Below are 23,918 nucleotides of genomic sequence, written 5' to 3' on the forward strand. Positions count from 1 at the left end.
TGTTGCCTACTGCAGACAAAATATATGAGCGGTGCACCTATTCGAAAACATTTGAGCTGAAATTCGAATTTTCAAAAACCACGTGTTTATGAGTATCGATTATCCTTCAAAATATGCATCAAAACTTAAAAATGCAAAGCCAGCTATGTTTTTTCCAACAAAGATCCCCTATTGACCATCATGACATAAATGAACTTACGTTAAAGTTGTTTTGTTCCATAATTTTATAAGTTTCTGCAAATTGCTGCAAGAAACTTTAACTGCCGTTTGTGCAGAGCACATGTACAATTCAATTGGTGGTAATCTTGCCGTGGGATGTGTTGAGAAACGGCAGAAAATTGAAAATTATTTGTCAAAAGTTAATTTTTTGGCAGGAAAAATTGATAGAAACCTAATAATCGTAAAATAAAGTCTACTGTAACACATAGAAAATAAAGGTCTGATGTTGTTTTAGAAGTTCAGTGAGAATATCAGTGGTATAGTGATATAAAATATGAATTTTAAAGGCAAAAACCTTTTTTTTTTAAACAACATTGAACATAACCAGATAGCTCAGTAAGAGTGAGAAATAGCTACCTAGTGTCTTCAGCAAAGTTTTTTGCTATGTTATTTTGAAAAAGTTTGCCTAAGACGGTGATAAAATATTTTGATTTTTAGAGAAAATGTTCTGTTTATCTCACTTATAGGGGGATTCATCACGAATATTTTAATGTCCAAAGAAGGGTCTTTTTTTACTCTAAAACTTTCCCGAAGACAGTATTGCTCTAAAATGTAACGTTTACGAGAAAATGACTTTTGACCACCTTTTAAAGTAGAATACTTCTCTCAGGAAGTTCGGCTACATAGGGATGTGTACTGTGGATTTGATGGTTTTCATCCTATTACTTTTGCAGAGTTGAAAGATATTTGTTTCTCTTTGAAGAGATCGGCTGGTATCGACAATGTCAACGCAAAAGTAATATAAGATTGCTTTCATGTAATTGGACACGACCTGCTGGACCTTGTCAACGAATCTTTACAAACAGGGCACGTGCCTGAAGTTTGGAAGGAATCTCTTGTGGTTCCTATCCTCAAAATTACTGGGACGGATGAAGCCGAAGAGTACCGCCCCATTAATATACTGCACACATTAGAGAAAATTTTGGAGCTAATTGTTAAAGGCCAGCTAATGCGTTATTTGAACAGTAATAATTTGCTAATCCCAGAACAATCAGGTTATCGAGAGGGACACTCTTGTGAGTCTGCATTGAACTTGGTGTTAGCAAAATGGAAAGAGAAAATCGAGGCTAAAGAAACTATTTCTGCGGTGTTTTTGGATCTAAAACGCGCTTTTGAAACAATTTCTAGGCCCTTGTTGTTGCAAATATTGAAGCGCTTTGGTATCGTAGGGACAGCATACAAATGGTTTGAAAGCTATTTGTGTGCTAGAACTCAGAAGACTCGTTTTTATGATTCTGAATCAGTTTCCATTGCTAATACACTGGGTGTACCGCAAGGAAGTGTTTTAGGGCCCATTTTGTTTATAATTTATATTAATGACATGAAGCGAGTTTTACGGTTTTGCGATGTAAATTTATTTGCCGATGACACTGTTCTGTTCATAGCGGCTAAAAACCCAAATGATGTTGAAACACTTTTAAACCAAGATTTACATTATCTGGCGAATTGGTTAAATTCTAAAAAACTTAAACTAAACATTAACAAAACAAAATATTTGATTATTTCTTCGGCCAACTCCAGACCAGACGTAAATATTGCAATTAATGGTGAGACGATTGATCGCGTGAATGATGTAAAATATCTTGGAGAAATCATTGATGACAAGTTAACTTTTAAGTCTCACATTGACAACGTCATCAGAAAAATGGCTAAAAAATACGGTATTCTGTGTGGTTTAAAAAATGAATTGACTGTTAGTAGTAAAATTGTGTTGTATAAATCAATCATTTCACCACATATAGACTTTTGCTCATCCATCTTATTCCTTGCAAATAATACACAAATATTGAGATTACAGCGGTTACAAAATAAAGTAATGCGATTTATATTAAGATGTAATAGATACACTTCCTCAAGTTTCATGCTGGACGCGTTGCAATGGCTTTCTGTGAAGCAACGAGTATATTTTTTGACAATGTTGTTTCTTTATAAAATTTTTAATAATATGCTGCCTCGATATTTGTGTGATCGAATTGATAGAAGAAGTGATTTTCATAGGTACAACACTAGAAACGCGGAGGACGCTAGAACACCACACTTTTTATTTAGTAGATCACAGAACTCTCTGTTGTACAAAGGAATTAACTTTTTCATTTCGATGCCCAGACAAGTGAAACGTGCAGCAACAATGGCGGAGTTTAAAAGGCTTTGTATTTCACACATAAAATCTGTTTTGTAGACATATTTCAACGAACCTTTTGTAAATTATGGAGAAGATTGTAATATTTAAGATTTTTTTAAATTTATCTGGTACACTAAGTTATAATGTTCATTGATGATGATGGATTTTTGTTTGAATATAGCTAATAATATTAAATAGTAGAGTTGAAAAAAATGAGTTGACTACACATGTTTGAGCCACGCGCGCGTAGACTGACATAGACAATCTGGATACTGAGTACATCAGGGCTAAACCCCTGAAATTGGAACAAAAGGCATATCGGGGTGATAAGTTGCTTTTTGGTTTGTAATTGTATATAAACTTTACCAAGATTTTTAATATTTATCTGTTTTCACGATTTATAACAAAGGGTTGGGAGAAAAAACTGAAAAGACTTGGGTTTGCCTGTGGACTGTAAAGCTCGTTATCGAGAACTATTGTATCATAGGATCTCTCTCGTAGTTCTGGATCGTTATCCTGAACCAATTCTGATTAGTTAAAGCTCCTAAATGTTAGGTTCGATTCCTAACCAAATCCAGATAATTTTCGGGTTGGAAAATGTTTTGGATGAGCCTTGGATCAATGATGTTATTGGAAAATCGCTTTTTTTTTATTTTCAAATTATTGGTATTCTTTTGAAGGGTTACTATGTCTGTATTAATAACCAGTCCGTTATTTGTTTTCCTACTGGTTACATTGTATGTCTCTAAATAATATCTTTCATAGATAAATCGACCAGCTCAAACCGTTGTAGGGGAATGAGGTGGGATTTTCAAAAAAAAAAAAAATAACAGGAGGGTTGTGTGCAAAGCCACGACCGCAAGGTTGAAGTAGAATACTTTTACAAGGAAGATAACCCGGCTGCTTACGTGTCAGTCATTTTTTTCTAGTAAATAAACGTTGACTAATCAGATCAATCGAATTTTGCGCTTCAATAAGGATTGACCTTTTCCAATAATATAGTAAGTTGCTTTTATTTCATCCGGAAAAGTACAATTTGTTGTTCATTTTAGTATCGGATAAGATGCCGATCACCTATTTGCATTATCACTGACAGGGAGAATAAAGTATTCCTTGTGATAAAGTAAACAATAAAATGCTGATACGACACTCAAAACTAGACGGCTCACGTGTTGTCAAAATGAGTCAACTTATCATTGAATGCCGTAACTAGTGCCCACTATCGCACAGAGACTGCATTTCACTGAAGTGCCTCACTGCATCAGCCGCTATCGATGCTCAGATCCGCTGCAACTAGTTCGCTATCCATAGCCATGCCACAGTTGTGGCCGCTATACGCTGCCATTGGTATCCACTATCCCTGCATCAGCTGGCCCAGCTGCCATCGTTGCTGGAATCCGCAGCAACTAGTGCGCTATCCATTGCTACGCCACAGCTGTGGCCGCTTTCCGCCATCGCAGGTATCCACTGCACTGCTAGTGCTGCTGCTAAGGGAGGACGACTGCTGTTGTCGCTGTCTAGAACTATTATGAGCGGCTTCGGCCGAAACAGGCTCTTATATAGGCCAAATAGCATGTTTTCAATTGCAAGGTATATGATTCTGTCGACCGTGCTTGGGAAGCAATCATATAACGACCAGTCAGAGGCCTAATTTTTCGTTTTGACAAGGCTTGACTATTTTCAATAGTACAATAGTGTGGAGAATAAAATTACAAATATCTTCTTTTGGGAAGAATCTTAGAAGATTTTCCAATCTATTGCTGCAAGAACGAAGGAAATCCATCGAATACTAACCGATTCATTAGCATTTGAAATTGGACATATTTTTCACTTTTTTCGGTTTTATATTTTCATTTCACATCCCTATGTAGCCGAACGTCCTGAGAGAAGTATTCTACTTAAAAAAAAAATTATCGCTGTACGCGGATGATAGCGCGATACTGGCAAATGGACGAATGCCAATGGACTACCGAGCCCGGCTGCAGCGTGGGGTAACTGCATTCGTAGACTACCTTGCTAGATGGAAAATCAAAGCCAATGAAGCGAAAACTCAAACAATTATCTCCAAGCACCGTCAATCGCAAAAAATCTCACCACCGGAAAGTTGTCGAATAACGATCAACGGTCATCCCGTCGAATGGTCCAGCAAGGCAGGCTACCTCGGTGTTACCATCGACGAAAAACTACTCTACAATACTCACACAGACAACCTCAGAAAACGATGCATCGGACTGATGAAGCAATTACACCCGTTGACATGCCGTAGGTCGCGGTTGTCGCAACGGAATAAAATCTCAATCTTCAAAACGATAGTCGCTCCGATAGTAAACTATGCCATGCCACTATGAGGTTCCTGTACCGAGACCCATAAAAAGAAACTCCAGATAGTCCAGAATCGTCTGCTAAGGAACATAATGAATGCCCCCTACGACATCCGAATAACAGACCTGCATCGAGCGGCCAGATGCAAGACAGTACAGGAGCGAATAGAAAATTCCTACGCCAGTTTTGTGGAGAAGGCTCTCTCCTCAGAGCACCAACTCATTTGAGGCCTGGTAAATTAGGTCATAAAATTTTAGTGTAAGTAGGATTTTCAAATTAAAATACTGATGGTTGAACCATCAAAATAATGAACATATGAAAAAAGGAAATAACTGATATTAAAAATATTTAAAAAGAAACCCGAAGTTGAAAACAAAACATTGTAAATCTATTAAAATGTAACATTGTAAATCTATTAAAATGTTTGAACATTGTACAAAACAAAAAGAATTAAATAAAGACCAATTTTAATGTAAAAAAAAATAATGTAACGAAGCCGCTCATAATAGTTCTAGACAGCGACAACAGCAGTCATCCCTTAGCAGCAGCAGTAGCAGTGCAGTAAATACCAGCAATAGCGGATAGCGGCCACAGCTGTGGCATAGCAATGGATAGCGCACTAGTTGCAGCGGATCCCAGCATCGATAGCAGCTGGGCCAGCTGATGCAGGGGCAGCGGATACCAATGGCAGCGTATAGCGGCCACAACTGTGGCATGGCTTCGGATAGCGTAGCAGTTGCAGTGGGTATATCTGACCATTAATGAAAATTGCAATTACAGCAATCGGCCTTTTTCAAGGCTACTAAATGTTTTTGGAAGAGCATAATGAATGTTTAATAATAAACTGCAACTGAGGTTTGATGCTGCTGCAAATGCACAGCAGTGTGATGTTTATTACGATTTGTTGATACTGTGCTCAACAAGCGGTATATATGAAACAAATCCGATTTCAAACAGAAAAGTTTGGCACGTTCTGCTCACGATGCTGAATCTGTTTTAGAAAATTCACAACACTTCATTAACAAGGATGTAACGTCTTGAAGAAGACGGCTATAGTTTGACATCACACCAGAATTTCCACCGTCATACTCATGTCTACCATCGGCAATATCGAACCAAGCCGCGCAACACGACACAATACATGTTATTTTGTTGCCTTAATGAGAGCTCTATCGGTCCGGCTCGACAGAATGTCCACAAGAAATCATTTTTGTACATCCGTGTTACGAAATTGAGAAAATCTGTAGGAACTGAAAAAATAACGGGGCCAGAATGAATGAGATGTATTTTTCGTACATTGGTATTACGACATATGAAATAAAATTTTTCGAACGTTGTAGAATGGTATACCTGAAAATAATTAAGTCACACCTGTTTTCCCAGTTATACCATTTCACAAGGTTCGAAAAATGTGTTATGTCCGAGCGGATATAACACGCTATTTGACCATTAAGCATTTATGCGATAATTAAATGAAAATTGCAATTGCAGCAATCGGCCTTTTTCAAAGCTACACTAAATGTATTTGGAAGAGCATAATAAATGGTTATTACTAAACTGCAACTGTGGTTTGATGCTGCTGCAAATGCAGAGCAGTGTGATGTTTATTACGATTTGTTGATACTGTGCATAACAAGCGGTATATACGAAACAAATCCGATTTCAAAATGACTGACACGCAAGCAGCCGTGTCGTCTTTCTTGTAAAAGTATTCTACTTCAACCTTGCGGTCGTGGCTTTGCACACAACCCTCCTGTGATTTTTTTTTTGTTCGCAATTCACCCTCTGTCCCTTTCAGCGGCTGCTCTCCCATTTCTCATACGCATTCAAGTACCGTAAACTGGAGTGACTTTGATCACTCTACCTCGCTTTTAAATTTGTGATAAAAAAAACTTTAGAAGAGCTTGATTTTTGTTGTAATCTTCACTGATAGTGTTGAAATATGTCTAAATTGCTACTGTTCATTTATTTCCTGCTATTTAAAGAGTGTTTCCCATGCTGAAATATGACTTGAAAATAAAGTGGATTTTGAGCAATTTTTATTGTATACAAACAATCGGTTCAAGCAGATACAAAACAACAAGCTGCGATACGTAAAGTTTGTTCATTTTGTTCCCAGATTAGTTCTTGAAACAAAAAAAAGATTAATACAACGCTTCTTATTATTATTATTGCATTTTTTTCCTCAAAGGCGATGTTGAGTCCCAATAATCTCAACAGTGTATTGTATGATTTCGTCTTAATGACCACCAAAGACGTCACGTTACGTGCAACTTTGAACTACTGGATAAATCATATTCCACGTGGATTTGTTTTTGGTGTTTTAGACCCCCTTTCTCTCTCTTCATAGAAAATCGGTCATACATTTTCTAAAAATTTTGTATGAATCCTGGATATTCGTCAACAGAAACTGTTGACGTGAAATATGAATAGCCCCCAAATTGCTTCTCATATTCATAAACTCATTCAGGCCATTTTAGATTTTTCAAATTTGTTGAAGTAGTAAAGTTCAACTCCAAATTCAATAAAACAATGAAGTGATCAAAGTCACCCCCGAATGATGATTGATGGAAAAATTTCAGAACATATTTATAAATAGCAGAATTGTTGCTAAACTTTGAGAGTAGTGGTTGGATCTTGCTCAATTCATGCCAGTATTCATTTTAAAAATACCAAATAATTTTTCATTCCTTCTTGAAATATTGAAGAAATATTCAAAAAAGTGATCAAAGTTACCCCAGTTCTAAACATCTGTTCTGTAAGAAACATGAATTCCAAGATTTGGTGAATATAGGTCAATGCGTTCCGGAGATATGGTAGTAGATGTACAGTCAAACCTGTTTTTGTGCGACTTTTTTTTGTGCGGCTTTTATTATGCGATTATTTTTTTGTGCGACTGTTTTTGTGCGATTTTGGAAAAGGACCACTTCCGACAACATTTTCAGTCATTTAGTTTTTCCGATTCTTGGAATGAGTTCCAACGCATTACATAAGTGTTGCGTCAAAAAATTACTATTTGAGCCAGTTTTACGTGGGAAAAGTCACGAATTGCTAGCCTACGAAGGAAAGCGGTTGAAAGGATTAGTATGTTTAAAAAAGTTACGTTTATCAATCCGATGTTTTAAAATTGTTCTCATAGGTATTCTAAATCAGAATCAACAACTTTCGAGTTATTTTCAACTGAGATTTTTTTTATGCGGTCCCTAACAACAACAACAATCTCCCACGCTTAGCCTTGTGGCTAATAGCGGTCTCGATCAACTAGATTAGTTGAGAGAATTCGTTATCGATATTGCTTTTGGCACATTTTGCATGTGTAGGATAAGTACAACGATACACCGTGCCCCAGTGCTGAGTCGAGAAAATTTCCAGCTCGAAAAGATCCTCGACTCGATCGGGAATCGAACCCGATATCACAACCGTGTGGGAGAGCTAGCTGACCGTCATCGCTAACCGCAGAACCACGGGGACCACGTTATGCGGTCCCTATTCACCGCATAAAAAAAAATTTTGTTTTGATAATGTTGTGGAAATATTGTTCTAAAGCTGCACGTGAAATTTCAAATGATTTTTTTATGCGATTTATTTTGTGCGGTCTCTATCCCTCGCACAAAAATAGCTTTGACTGTATATGCGTAAAAAATGCCAAAGTACTGCTCGAACACCTCGAACGCCAGAACCATAATGGGTTAACCCTCTAGTGCCGCCTTTAGACGGTCTTCAGTTTAACCTCTAAAAAGCTTCAGTCAATACTTAAAAAATGTTTATAAAATTTCAATGTGATTTCTTCAAAGTCCGTCTGAAAATTAACTTGGGCACTAGCGAGTTAAAGGATGTAATTTTTGGTGGCAACACTTTAAAGATATCTTTTACGGGTAACACTTCAATTTTGGAAATACGCTCATTTCAAATGTTGATATCTCTGGATGGGACAAATGAAAAGTAAATCTTCTGGTTCCATTTAGTAGAGCAACTACTTTGCTATATAAAAAAATTGGAGATAAGATATTTACTCAAATTGAATAAAACTAATTTGGATCTGCTAAGTGTTTGGTCAGTAAGGTGAAATGAAGCTTGATGAACTGTAATAAATTATTCTCAAGTAGTAATTTCGATCAAAACCAAAAAAATGCTTAAAATACTTAACCTCAACTGCCTAAAGACCCCAATAAATCTCATTGCGGAACCAATCGATACAAAAGCATTTCATGGTTACTTCGAAACCGAATCAAATCTGGTGACATCAATGAAGGCCAAGAACCAATCTTATTGCGGTTGCCTTTCACCACAATAAATCTAACTAACTCTGCGTCGTCTATTTGAAGACGGCCATGTGTCTTTCCAAATACAGTTTCCAGGGCTATCTGATATAGAATAGTATTAATGGTGACCAAATCCATCTATTTTTCTGGAAAGTAGAACGCAATAAAGTTGCCTAGTTTTTATGTTACTTTTCAATAGATAATGAGATCCAATAGATAAAGATTATTTTAGCCATATCGTTGAAAACTGTTCTACTATTTTTTCTCACCTTGGTTCAAGAATTACGTCTCTTTCAGGTAAGAAATAAAATAATTATTAAACTGAGAAAATCCAAATTTTACGAAAAACGACCTTTAAAAATGATTTTGTCAAAGTTCCACTCTTTTTCACCATGTCGATTGGCAACTATAAAGCGATACGGTAAAGGCGCCGGAATATTTCTTTCCCCTTGCCTTGAATCTATTGCTTTTTGCATTGATACTTTCTGACAACTTTATTTCAATTCGATCGTTTCAAAGGAAAATCAAAGACTGCCACTGTTAGGATTGGCAATCATTGCTACATTCTTTTTTTGTTCGATACCTCGACGAGAATATTCTCTCTTCGACCATCATCTTTTGCTGGAATTCATTCAAAAGCAAAATGTAATCGGGTTTTCCACCGCTTCTCCTCCCACTGATTTTACCGGCAAAAATGACGTGTAAAATATATGGATGGATGTGAATTTTTATACACAGCGGATGTTTTATTCATTGTTCAATTGCACACCTCTTTGTCGTAACACGTCGTTTGCGAGGTGATCAAACGTAACGTTGTCAAACGTATTTTGACACGGCAGTCATCGACTATGTGACGGCAATCTTTTCGCATCGGCGAATCGACGGCATCCATTTGGATTTGCTTTCATTTCAAAAGAACTGCGAAATTATGTTTTTTTGCCATCGTCATCATCATCGCTCGCACCGATTGATGACATAATGTGCGAAATGTGCATTCACACTCTAATGCGTAATGAAAATTCAACGAAAGTTCTAAACCATTCCGCACGACGAGTTCAGCTTTTTGATGGGTCGATTCTGTGGGATAATTGGAGATGAAATTGGAAATTTATTGTGTTGAATTTATAGGCGGGCAGCACTTTGGGAAATTTCACTGCTCTAACTGACAAACGCAGTGTAATACGCAGTTGAAAAATTGTTATCGTGTTTAACTAATAAATTTGACGATAGGAAAGTTTATATTCCAGCCGTTGAGACCATAATATTGCATGACAAGTATATCTAATTACTCCAAATATTTTCCGACTATAATACGTATTCGTAGCGATACAAGTCCCAAATGGCCAAAGTAATCCTGCACTGAGCCGTTGTGGTCCACTGCAATGAAAGCATTTTCCAAGCACGATTCTCATCAATAATACAAACTCTGCCCAGCGCAGTTTGGCTAACAGTTTCAAAGTACCATCACTAGCAACTTGCTACGTAATTATCTGTAATATCCCCCCGAGAGAGAGAGCAATAGTGTTGCTTTTGTATGCTAAACTGATAACTGTACTGAACGTCCCGGGGGTGCGCTTCAAAACCGACCGTTATGTTGAAGTTAAGCCACTGCATTGCGCTCATTCAGTATATTTCTGATGAGAAATTAAACATATTTTCCTCCACCATTCGCTTGCCGAATAATAAAGTCCAGTGGAAACTCGAGCAGTGATTGAATATTTATGAAACCTTCTGCGCCACAGCAAGGCCACCAAAGATCGACCCGTTCCAGACCCCAAGTCATCATTCAAAAGTAAACATGTTTTGAAATCAGTGAACCGATTGCTGTGAAAATGTTATGAAAGGAATCAACTGAAAGGCAGATTTGTGTGCTTCAGTGTGGATAGAGAGTCTTACTTGACTCCTCGACTGCAGCGGTCAGGTTGCGAGATTGATTTATCGTCGTGGGTCATGAAGCGCAATCGGTCTCTTCCGGAGAGCGTCCGGAAGGTTACACGCCATTCAACTTTTTCGATACATTCAACGTCACACGCTGGTAAATTGATTCCTTCACGTGCACAAGGGTGGGAGGAATGTGGCAGCATGCGTTTTATTCGAACAACTTTAGTGGCCGTTTACTAAGGCAGTTTTGAGGCATATTTTACCAATCAGTTCATTTTGTTGTAGAAACTTAGTAGTTAAAACTGTCAACGTGTCAAGTCCACACAAAACTTCAAACTGCGTTCGAACGAAATCTGTTGGCAATACGAATGGGAATAGGAGCATGTTCGTCCGAATGATGGATGTTTACTTGAGTACTGTTATTGATCGCCCGTAATCAGTTCCTGAAGAGATCTTTTGGACCGTGATAATAAATTATAATAAATCACAAGTGCAGATGTTTCAGGTTATGAATATCAATTACGTATTCTGTGTGGTTCAAGAACAACATAAAACTCAGAAATATTAATTATTATGAAATTAAAAGAGAGAGTCCATCGTTTTCGATAAACCTAATCACGTTTCTCCTGTGAAACATCCAAGAGATTATCAGTACGACTTGAACTGCCTTGCAGAACGGTCGCATTTAACCAACAGCTTGAGGCTTGTCTTAGACTACCGAGAGATATTGGAAATTTTCCGCTCTCAACAAGTAATCTTTTCTAAAGAGTATCTGTTGAACCGCAAAGTATTGAATTTGTTTTTAACGTTTAACGAGTGATCAATGTGTAAATTTGTGTTGACAAAGTTTGTGTAAAGTGAAAGTGAAGTGAAAATCATCCTGAAATGCCAGGACGAACCAAAAAAGCTCGCTTTGATGCGGCTATGAGGAAACGTGAGGCTTCTCCTCCGATTGATTCAGAAAGCAATAGGTATTTTTTCTACTATAGGGGATCAAGAATTTGAAGCTTCTCATTCTGAGCAAAATGCCGGTATGAAGAAAGCTAAAGTTCCACCTATTGTGGTAATCGTTGCAAATTTTAAAGCTTTTCGTTCAGAACTTTCATCATTTCTTTCTGATGTGAAAGTTAATTTTCAAATTGGCCGCCGAAGCGAAATTCGTATTTTGGCCGAATCTTCTGAAGGCCATAAACATCTATTACAGTATTTGACTGAAAAGATGTACAAATTTTATAAGGCTGTTTAAGGCTGTTTTGAAAGGACTTTCAAATGACCAAACTATTGATAAAATTTAAGATTGTTTGACAGAATTTTTTGGTTTTTCCCCCAACCAAGTAATTTTGATGAAACGTAAATCAAATGCAAATATTAATAATACTGGAATACACCAAGAAAATCACTTGGTACATTTTGATCGTACCAAAGTAAGTAATTTGAAATTTTTAGAAAAAGCACGTGTTTTGTTCAACGTGCGAATAAAGAGAGAAAACTTCAAGAGACATGGAGGCATCCATAATCTCACGAAATGCCGGAATTTTCAAGCTTATGAACTCGTAACTGCCATATGACAACAAAATGCATGATTTGTGGTGGCTCTCCCCACACAAAGGACATCTGTCCTGTGAGAGAGACCACTGATAATTTCAAATGTGTAAATTGTGGAGGTAAACACAAATCAAATTTCTTTGATTGATTCTGTTAGGTCGAAGATTATTTCTTCCAGACAGCGTAGGTATTCAAATTTAGAAAACAACAAACTGAAAACAATTAATCTTGCTCAGGCATCACCAGGCATTTCATATGCTAGTGTCCTTAGGGGCCGTTCCTAAACCACGTGGTCATAAAGAGGGGGACGGGGGGTTTGTCAAAAGACCACAAAAGATCACGCATGGGGGTGGGGGGGTTAACGAAATGACCACGTGGTCGTTTTTCCTGACTTATAATTTATTGTTTCCACCAAGTCAAAAATGAAGCTCTTGCATGTTAGCAATATAGAATGTACTGAAAGTTCAATAACAAAAATGTGAATAATTTAAGCGAATTTTTGACACTTGACAAAAGAAAAGACCACGTGGTTAAAGTCGCAATGGGGGGGGGGGGGTTTGGTCAAAAGACCACGAAAGACCACGGGGGGGGGGGGGTACGGGGGGTATGAAAAGTGATCATAATATGACCACGTGGTTTAGGAACGGCCCCTTACAGGTAATATTTCGAATTCAAACAGCAACAAGCGTTTCGTGTTTGGTGCTGAAAAGCACAGAACAGATATGCAACTTCGAACAAAACTCTGCAGCAAATCGGTGCTCAAGTTTTCGCATTCATTTTTTGCTGTTCCATCCTACATTAAGTTTACAGTGCATCGTTCGAACAGTCCGCTCCAATAGTTTGAACATGCACCAAAAAACTTTTTTTTTTGCTTTAATGACCAGGCAAAAAGGTGATCTTGAATAGTTGAATCTATCAAAATCAAGTTAAGACAGGATCGCATTCAAGAAATCTTTAAAGTGGAAATTCAGAAACAATTCACAATCAACGTCAATAAACTAAAAATCTTTCAACCATTCAAACATTTTATATACCTAACATTGCTAGAAATGCATATCAGACGCGCTGTACCAGCACTGCTTACGACATTAGGTACAATGTAAAAAAATGATTGTCGTTAGTCAAGATATTCAGTTTTCAACTTGGGCAACAAGGAAATTCATTAAAAATATATCTACATAAAAACCGTTGCACGTATGCGGGTGGTACTGTACGTTTACCATGAAAAGGCACACTCGCTATACCAGTACCGGGGAGAACAAAGGATTCTCTCGATGAAAAAGCGGCGAGAGCTCATACAGTCCTTTTGTTGAATGAATGGATTATAAGCGTAATGAAATTTCGAGTGTAAAATGCATTCTCTCCACCGATAGATGTCGATACCTTAAATAAAGAGATTTTGTCTCGTTTTTGGTTCTTCAGTTGAACAGATGTGTGAAAAGTCAGCCAGTATTGATTTAGGTAGTCCTACTCCCGAGAAGATTGACTACCTACAACAATCCATGCTGCAGTTAATGTCCGATTTGTTGAATTGTACTCGATGTACGAGGCTGTTCAAGAAGGTATAAAATTTACAACTAATATTGTTATGAAACTAAAATTCAGTAATGACTTTAAATAATGCTGTAAATTTTCTAAATTGGAATGCTCGCTCTTCAAAAGCGAAAGAAGATGAATTTTTTAATTTTTTAACAGTCCATGATGTGCTTATTGCAGTTGGGACTGAAACGCTTTTAAAGCCTAACATTAAAATAAAAGGAAACCCCAACTATAATAGTTCACAAGTTCGATAGAATTGATGTTGCCGGAGGTGGAGTTGCAATAGTTATCCACCGCACATAGGATTATTCGAGCCAAAAAGCTGGCCAAAAGTCCAAGCTGCTCTATTTTGGTAGTAATTGGATAGATTTATATCAAAAACGTGTTATTTTCGTATAATCAACACAAAAAAGGTGATATCCATTTAAAACGTCACCCAATATATAAAATATTACCTTAAATTCGCTTAGTCTATTTTTTAGTGTCTTTTTACACATGATATAAAACAAAGATATAGAAATTTCCATATGAAACTTCATTTAATAAAATGTCAATAAAACAAAAAAGAGGAACCCGGAGGATGATTTTTCTTTTCGTATATTTTCAGAAGGCTTTGACCTTTCTGTCAATGAATAAAGCTTCAACGGGACTTGCGCGGAAGGTTACTAAATCGTATAATTAATTTCACAATATTATGGATTTTTCGCGGTCGGTTTTCACAATCACTTATTTCGTAAACAATCCATAATTATTTTATGCATTCAACGTTTTAAATATTGCAAAACATTTTATTTATCTTGTAGATTATGTCCTGTGAGAAAGAAAAACTATTTGACGAAATTTTTCAACTTTTTACGCCACCCGGGCAGTAGCACGTATTTTTCAAATTGATCAATTTAATGTGGAATAACTTTGAAATATAACAGTTTGGTTTATGTGATAAGACATCAATGGGTTCTGGGATAACATGAGGGTATGTTTCAACTGAAATCAATTAAAAATAATGGAAATCGTGAATTTTGTATGTCGGACTTTTGGCCAACTTTTTGGGTCAAATACTCCTATGTGCACCGGTGAATAAAACATCGTGCTATGCCCAACTTGAAACGAAGACTATTGAAAGTTTGGGAATTGAAATCGGAACAGATATTGGCATTTTATTTATAGCCGCAGTGTGTTTATCACCGGTGATTTTAATGCAAAACATCGATCGTGGAATAATGCACAAAGCAATTCCAATGGAAAAATATTGTTTATTGATTGCTCGGCTGGATTTTATTCAGTTTCATTTCCAAATGGTCCTACATGTTTTTCTTCTGTTAGGAATCCATCCACAATTGATTTGGTATTAACAAATCAAATTCATTCATGCAGTGATTTGTTAACTCATGCTGATTTTGATTCTGATCATTTTCCTATAACTTTTTCCATATCCCGTGAAACTTAACTTAAATTCCACTAGGTCTGTGTTTAATTATCACAAGGCCAATTGGGATCGATATCGTACCACGATCGAAGAAAGCTTGAATTGTGATATTGTATTACAAAACAGTGCTGACATTGACGGAGCATTGGATGATTTGTACAGTTGATTACTCAATGCCCGAAACTTATCAGTTCCTAAGGCTAGAGTGAAATTTAATACACCTATTATTGACAACAAGCTTCAATTTCTTATACGTTTGAAAAACACACTGAGACGTCAATATCAAAGAACTCGTGATCCTGCTTTGACAGTTATTTTCAAACGAACAAACAAACGAAAATCAAACATAGATTCACTTTCTTGCGAAATGAGAATTTATAAGAGAAATTGAACAACTAAAATCATATTCCAAACTTTTCTGGAAGCTTTCGAAGGTTCTTAAGAAACCTTCAAAGCCCATTCCAGTCCTCAAAGATGGTGACCAAATATTTCTTACGAATGAACAAAAAGCTCAAAAACTTGCTCAGCAGTTCGAAAGTGTTCATAATTTCAATTTGAACGTAATGAGTCCTATTGAAAATGAAGTATTACAAAAGTATGTGTTGCGGCAGAACGCAGTTTGTCGCAGCTCCCCAGCCGGCGATCCAATTCGATCATTATATACACGGTCACAAGCAATAGACAATAAAGTAACTCTACTCAGTTCACTCGCAGCCACCGCCGCTGGCGGCTGGTCATGCTACCGGCAGCAGCTATTGTTTTATTTTATATCACCGTTCCGTTTGTGTGTTCGTTTGCTGCTGTTGGTTTTAACAACGGGTCCTATCGTGCGCGATCATATTTGGTGCCGTGACCAGGATCGCGCCAATTTGGCATCACCCGCGAGTGTTCGAACGCCAATTTTTACTAACGGGACGTCACCCGCATCGAGCTAAACCTACACGGCTAAGTTAAGTGTTAAAGTTTTTTACGTTTACGATTTATCCCTCACGCGTTGAATGTGAGCCGACAGTCGGTGTCGGCAAGGAAACAAAGCCCACCAGTCTTGCCGCAACGCAATGGCAACAAGAACAATCACAAACGTGCGGTGAATGAAAACAATAGCCAGATGTAGATTTGTTCTTACAAAAGTGAGTGGAATTCGGACTACAAAGTTAAGTGAAGGTTAAACGAACGTTTGTTTTATGAATTTGCAACCGTAATAGTGAAAATTAGTGTGAAACATCTTCGGACAATGCACTATGGTCGGAATCGTGTGAATTATACGACAAAAATCTGACAATGGTTCTCGTGTGCCGCTCAGTGCTGAGTCAACGACGAACAAGAAGTATAAAGTTGCCTTCAACAATTGGCGGAGTATGCCGTTCGCTAATTTCGAGGAATGCTGATAAACGGGACGAATCGACTTTCATCCGTTTCATCATGGGTAGCCACAAACTAAAGGTGGCCAGGTGGTTCCAGTAACCGATGCCTCTAGGGGTAGCGCGTTTAGGTCAACCGCGGCGACCGAAAACTGCTGCCCCACAATCCTGCTTAGTTAAGTATTTATTCTTATCTGCAACAATGCAGTACGTTTACGCTGTGATAATTTTCAGTTCACGTCAGTTACCTGACTGTTTTCAACGGAGTTAAACCTCCACCCGGACCGCTGCGTCTACGTGTTTTCGGAGTCGGACCTCCGCCTGGACCTCTGCGTCATTATGTGTGTTTGGAGCCGTGCCTCCCCTTGGATCCATGCGTCCCCGCCATGGAATGGTTAGCAGCCGTGCCTGCTTTCGATGGAGCTGTGTATTCATCTCGGACCCACGCGTCTGTACAAAGTGATGTTTATGGAATAGCGCCTCCATTAACGGACCTGTGCGTCCACGCTGTTTTCGGAGCGATGCCTCCAGGAGCCTAGCCTCCTTTGTGTAAATATTCGGAGTCGTACCTCCACCCTTCGGAGCCCTGCCTCCTCGTGTTGATATTCGGAGCCGTGCCTCCAACTGCCGGACCCCTTCATTCGGAAAACGTTGAAACCCATAGGGTTTCAAGGGGGGGGGAGTATGTTCGCGCCAAAAGTCCCGCCTCAGATGGGCACAACTGTAAGTCGCCCACCACACAGGCTGAGGCCCAAGCGACGCCGACTTGTGCGCGCTTATTCCAAGCTTAAGAATATCAGCTTCATCATAATATCGGAAGTACTCTATCCTGATACTGTTGCGGTTCAGGTGTTCATTGCCAAATTAATGAGTTTTTTGAAAACAAAAATACAGTTGAAAAAAGCGATATTAATGTCTGATGGAGCGCCTCACAATACAAAAATAAAAAAACTTTGCAAGTCTTTGCAAGCTCAAAACAAGATATAACGTCGATGCAGAGTGGCATTTTTTTGCGTCTTCTCATGGTAAAGGCCCATGCGATGCAATTGGTGGCACATTAAAACGAATGGCAAGAAAATGCAAGTTTAGCTAAAGAACATGAACATCCCATTACAAGCGCAAAAGAATTGTATGATTGGGCTAATCAGAAAAGTAATAAAAATTCATCAAAATTGTCATTTAGTTAGGTATCATATGAAGAAAATGAACAAGGAGTAACAGAATGGAGCAATATTTTCAAAAAATCTAAAATAATAGCTGGCACACAAAAGTATTACTCTTTTGTTCCGATTTCAGAAAATAAGATACAAACAAAGCTGTTTTCAAAAGATGACGAATCATTTACTTATGATGTATATAAAATATAAGGTGACACTAGTTCTGTAAAGTGTCTATGTAATAAAAAAAAATATGTTCCTAAGATAATAAAACTCGAAAATAAATATTTGATTTTTATATATATTTATATCACTTAGGACATTTAACTCTTTCCTTGAGAACCGTTCGCCCAATCGTTTTGTTGTATATTTTTGATCAAGCATTCCAATGAACGTATGGTTTTTGCTGGAGAACCATGGACAAATTAAGAAAAACGTGTATTTTCCTAAACTTTAATAATTGTTTGAGCTTAAATTAGAAATAACTCGAAAACCAATGCCTTTAGAATGTTAACTATCAAGAGCTTTTTGATTCAACATGACTCTCTGCATCTTTTAAAATCATCAGAATACAAATATTTTGAAAAATGTTTGAATTAGAATTTTCATAAAAAAATTAATCTACCATAAAAAATTATTTTTCATTTCTCCATCCTGGACTTTTTTTTTAAAAGTTGCGTATTATCGTCAAGTTTCTTTAAAAAAAAATTTAAAAAAAATTCAACTCTTTTTTTTTTAAATTGAAATATAATGTTTATTTTTATTTTTTTTTGGTCAAAAAAACAATTTTTTTTCTACAGTGTATATTTTTTTTTATGATGCATTTTTAATTTCCTGCAACTCATTCTCAGACAGTTTTTCTATACAACCAACGGTTTCTGGGCTACAATGCTTCGAATAAAACCTATGCCAAAAGGCATTCTTCCTTTTAGAATGTAACTCATGGGTGTAAAAAATCACTCCATCTGTGGAGAATGCTCAGTTTGCTGAGCCAAATACGTGTGCAAAGTTTCATTCAAATCAAAAATGGTCGATTAAATTTTCGCGTATTTTCAGGCGATTTGAAATAATTTTGCTCATGTAATAGTGTTGATATGTCACCGTTTGTGGCAGAACACACAAGAAAAATTATTATTGGATTAAACATTTCTTGGAGAATAGAAAAAAAATTCATTGCTATTTTTTCTACAAAATGGCGGCTGTACAGCGATTGCCGTGAACCGCTTTTTTAAAAGTTCTTTCGCGGCGAGCAGTAGAAGCGTGCCCAACGCCACCTATAACCAAAACAAAATTTTCTTCATTATCTACATGAGTGTTGCTAGTGAAGTACGCATGATTATATTTTCGGATTTTTTTCGCAAAATGGCAACGGTTTGAAAAAACAATTCTTTTTCGACAAATAAAATCGTTTATAACTTTTGTTGTTGTTAATCAATCTTCAAAATCGTGTGTACTTCACTAGATAACTAGTTAAAATTATTTAAAACTAGTTAAAATTTCAAATCAATCGGATGTAAACTTTTTCAGTTCTGCTGCTCGCCGATTTTGAAAACATGGTTTCGAGAAAAACGCGTTCAAAGTTTCAAAACGCTATAAATCTCATGATAAATAATAAAGCAATAATAAAGCCCCTAATAATTTTTTTACCTTCAGTCAGCTATCCCTGCGCCGTAAAATTGTTCTTCCTGGGCTTCATTTTCCTCTTCTTCCTTTTTGTTATCTGATGTAAGGCTGCGCTTAGCCTTTATCGCGATATGAGACATGCGATGCTCGGCGACTTTGACGCGCAAAATGCAAAACTCAAATTTGTCACTCATATTTAAGTACTTTTGAATATAACTCACAGTTGAAAAGTGTAGAAAAACTCAAACAAGGAACGCACACAACGAGAATGGCTGATCGACTAAACAAAGGGAAATTGTGAGTAAGGGGCCGTTCAATAATAACGTAAGCATATTTTTCCACTTTCCCAACCCCCCCTCCCCCCTTGTAAGACATCGTAAGATTTTTTGATATTCTCCCTCCTCCTAGTAAGATCTTACTATATATACTATATATAGATTTTTATTATAGTTTTATCATCCTGACGCAAGCACAATACTTCGTTTTAATTCGAGTTAATCATTCTGCCGTAATTTTCTTTTAATGAATTTTACCGTCCACACTTTCATGAACATGGTTATTTGAACATTAACAGCTGCATTAACAACATTAACAATGTTTTTCTTACGTAAGATATTCAACTCACCCCCCCCCCCCCTGTAAGACAGCGTAAGAAAATTGCACACCCCCCCTCCCCCTCTACTTGCTTACGTAATTATTGAACGGCCCCTAAACACGTGCTATGGAGACGCTATAACGGTAGAAACTTGATGCAGCGACCTCTATACTTCAAATTTGAAACACTATAACGATCATGGGTAACTTCTGTTAATTTACAAAGCCTCGAAATAAAAAGAAAAACGAGCATGGCCAAAACAAACGAAAAATGTTATTTTGGAGCATGAAAGTTGTTCGGTAAAAATTGATTTAAACGAATTTTGAGTTTAGATCAGTACTTGGGCGATGTAGATTTCAATTCTAGGACAGTTTTGGCATGATTTAAGCCAATAAAAAAAATGAAGAGAAAATTTTTTTTGGTGGAGCACATCTACCTTTTCGACAGCAGTTGTAAAAAAACAAAACATTAGCTAACACTCGTTAAAAATCATTGGCGGTTTTAGGAAAACCAGCCTCATGCGCTATGTCACCAAAACAGTGGAGCATATTATATGCGTCTGTCTAGAGTTCGAGTGACCACGGCAAACAAATAATATTTCCAATAAAATGAAAATTCGCTGTCGCCTTCGGATGGAACATCCACCGTACCACCTCCTAGTCAAAAATTCTGGATCTACTTGTCCCGTATCTCTCGTGAAGTCACTGCTGAACAAGTTTGCGAGTTGGCAAAGCAAAGATTGGGCACAAATGACGTTGACGCTGTTAGGTTGGTAGCCAAGGGAAAGTATATCAAATCGCTGTCATTCATTTCATTTAACGTTGGCATTAGTGCTGACCTAAAACCAGAGGCACTTTCGACTTCAACGTGGCCTAGAGGAATGTTGTTTCGCAAGTTCAGAGACAATAATGCTGCTGCAAATTTTTGGAATCCTATTCAATCGATAGCGGTCTCGATCAACTAGATTAGTTGAGAGAATTCGTTTTCGATATTGTTTTTGGCACATTTTGCATGTGTAGGATAAGTACAACGATACACCGTGCCCCAGTGCTGAGTCGAGAAATTTTCCAGCTCGAAAAGTTCCTCGACTCGATCGGAAATCGAACCCGATATCACAACCGTGTGGGAGAGCTAGCCGACCGTTATCGCTAACCACAGAGCGACGGGGACCACAGAATGCAGACCCTCAACAATCTTCAATCATGGATCTGATGTCAACTCACTTCCTAGGACCCAGGACGAAGTAGTAATGACGGAATAAATTGTATTCAAGACACCATCCTTCCTGTCTTCCAACAACTGGGACGCAATGATAATAGTGGAAGCCCCTAATCCCCCCTCCGCAGTCGTGTCATTCCAGCCAGCGACCAGCAGCCGTCCCAGGCCTGCGTGTGGGCATGGAGAAGGGGTCTTCCAAATATCTAACGCAGGCAAGTATGATTCTATTTCACACTTGACAAGATCTAATCTGCCTATCGCTTCCAGCCTTTCCTCGTTACCGCCAACCATATCTCATCAGCCATCTGTTACGACCGAGCTAAGACGTCCTTTGGTTAATGTACGAAACGAACGAAAGTTACGCATCTTTTACCAAAATGTTCGTGGACTCCGGACAAAAATCGACACTTTGTTTCTTGCTGCTTCCGACTCTGAGTACGATGTTATCGTTCTCACTGAAACATGGCCGCAGCTTTTCGGTAGTTCATTCACTGTATTTCGAATGGATCGCAGTAGGGTGAATAGTCGAAAATCGCGTGGTGGTGGAGCCTTGATGGCCGTTTCCTTCAGGCACTGCTGCTGCTTAGACCCAGCACCGATTAGTAACACACTTCGGCAACTGTGGGTAAAAATCCAACTGGATAGGTCAACCTTAAGCATTGGAGTGTTGTATCTGCCCCCTGATCGTCGAAATGATCTTGATGATATTCAGAAACATGCTGACTCAATTGGATCCGTTCTATCCCGTCTGAATCCCCACGACATTGCTGTTCTATTTGGGGATTATAACCACCGAGAGCTACATTGGGTAGCTTCGGAGAGCAGTGGCCTTGTTGTTGATACAAGTAGATCACGTTTAACCGCAGCTGGAAGTGCTCTGTACGACGCATTCTGTTTTAACGGTTTGACGCAAACAAATCCAGTCAAAAACGCTCGTGCTAGAACTCTCGACCTAGTGCTGGTGAACGAGCCAGCGTTTCAGAACCTTTCTGTTATGGGGGCCAACGATCCTATGGTGAGAATTGACCCGGATCATCACGCTCTGGATGTAACCGTGACGGAAGTAGTGCCTATTGCACTTGAATTAGCTCCACAACATCGTGGATTCAATTTTAAGCTTGCTGCTTACGATGTGTTTAATGAAGCGTTATCAGCAATTGACTGGAAATTCATCGATTCGCAAGAGGATCTGATAGACATTGTCGACATGTTTACCGCAACGATTCGAACAGTAATTGTAGCTCATGTTCCACTGCAACGACCACCGATGAAACCTGCTTGGGCTAATCGACATCTCCGTGAGCTGAAGCACCTCAGACGAACTGCTCAACGAAACTATCAAGCAACACATACAAATTTTACAATCAATTCCTGTACTCTCGTTACATTGAGCGAACTCAAAGAAGTTTACGTCGACATCCAAAAAAAGTTCAGGTCTTTCTTTCGTTCTAAACGAAAGGAAAATGGACCAGCTTCCATGTTCCTCGGTAATTTGTCTGCTAACACAGCTTCTTCTAAATGCGAATTATTTGCTGAGAATTTTAAAGCCGCTTTTTCGTCTTCAGTTGCTATGCCAGATCAGATTGACGCTGCAATACGCGATACTACGCAGGAGAGTTTCGATTGTGGAATTTTCCAAGTGACAGAAGCGCACGTTTTGAGTGCAATTCGAAAGCTGAAACATTCCACTTGTCCTAGGCCAGACGGGATCCCGCCATCATTGTTGAAAAACTGCTCGAACGAACTGGTGGCGCCTCGTGTAAAGATGTTTAATCTTTCTCTGCAGCAAGGATTGTTACCTACTAGTTGGAAAAATTCATTGCTCACACCGATACACAAAGAGGGGACAAGTGCAACATAGCTAATTATCGAGAATTTACATCATTATGTGCTTGTTCCAAAGTTTTCGAAATAGTCGCCAGAACACTGCTGTTTTCATCGTGCAACAACTATATTTCTAGCAACCAACATTATCCTAAGAGATCCGTCACAACCAATCTGTCGCAGTTCTCTTCGTTGTGTTCTCGCTCAATAGACGCGGGAATGCAAGTGTATGCTGTGTACACAAACTTTAAGGCTCCGTGTGATCGTCACATTCCGAGCCATTTACAATGTCTTCTGGAGTGCCGCAAGGGAGCAATCTGGGTCCACTTTTATTCTCACTGTTTATTAACGACGTTGCTACAATTTTACCGCGAGGTACACGACTCCTTTCCGCAGACGATGTAAAAATGTTTCGGATTATAGCCTGTCTTGGAAACTGTTTGGAGTTACAAAAGTTGCTTGATGCTTTCAGTGATTGGAACAATCGTAATCTTCTTATCCTGTGTGTAGAAAAATGTCATGTGATTACCTTCAGCAGAAAGCTTCAATCAATTAGCTTTCCATACAGCTTGTCTGGGCAAGCTCTTCAGCGGGTAAGCCAAGTATAAGATCTTGGCGTAATTTTGGATAGTCAGCTTACATTCCGGGCACACTACGAAGATGTCATTTCAAGAGCCAACAAGCAACTAGGGTTTATTTTTAGAATTGCCGATGGATTCCGCGATCCACTGTGCATGAAAGCTTTGTACTGCGCCCTGGTAAGATTGATGCTCGAATCAGCGGTTGTCGCTTGGTGTCCGTCTGGATTGATCGCATGGAAGCTG

The 23,918-nt window shown here is 38.3% G+C and overlaps 1 protein-coding gene across 1 annotated transcript; it reads left to right on the top strand.

Moving 5' to 3' along the window:
* The first annotated feature begins 4,302 nt into the window (after positions 1-4,302).
* Positions 4,303-23,131, top strand: LOC129719624 (uncharacterized). Its single transcript, XM_055671017.1, has 4 exons — positions 4,303-4,603; positions 16,912-17,071; positions 21,538-22,757; positions 22,836-23,131. The coding sequence occupies exons 1-4, from the start codon at positions 4,303-4,305 to the stop codon at positions 23,129-23,131; spliced, it is 1,977 nt and encodes a 658-aa protein (XP_055526992.1).
* Positions 23,132-23,918: the final 787 nt, after the last annotated feature.

Source organism: Wyeomyia smithii, chromosome 2 (assembly GCF_029784165.1).
Source record: "Wyeomyia smithii strain HCP4-BCI-WySm-NY-G18 chromosome 2, ASM2978416v1, whole genome shotgun sequence".
Lineage (NCBI taxonomy): Eukaryota > Metazoa > Arthropoda > Insecta > Diptera > Culicidae > Wyeomyia > Wyeomyia smithii.

Coding starts and splice junctions, on each gene's coding strand:
- LOC129719624 (XM_055671017.1), top strand. CDS start 4,303: ATGGACTACCGAGCCCGGCTGCAGCGTGGGGTAACTGCATTCGTAGAC. Junction 4,604..16,911: donor ATTACACCCGTTGACATGCC/GTAGGTCGCGGT, acceptor GATAATTTTCAG/TTCACGTCAGTTACCTGACT. Junction 17,072..21,537: donor TGCGTCCCCGCCATGGAATG/GTTAGCAGCCGT, acceptor TATCGCTTCCAG/CCTTTCCTCGTTACCGCCAA.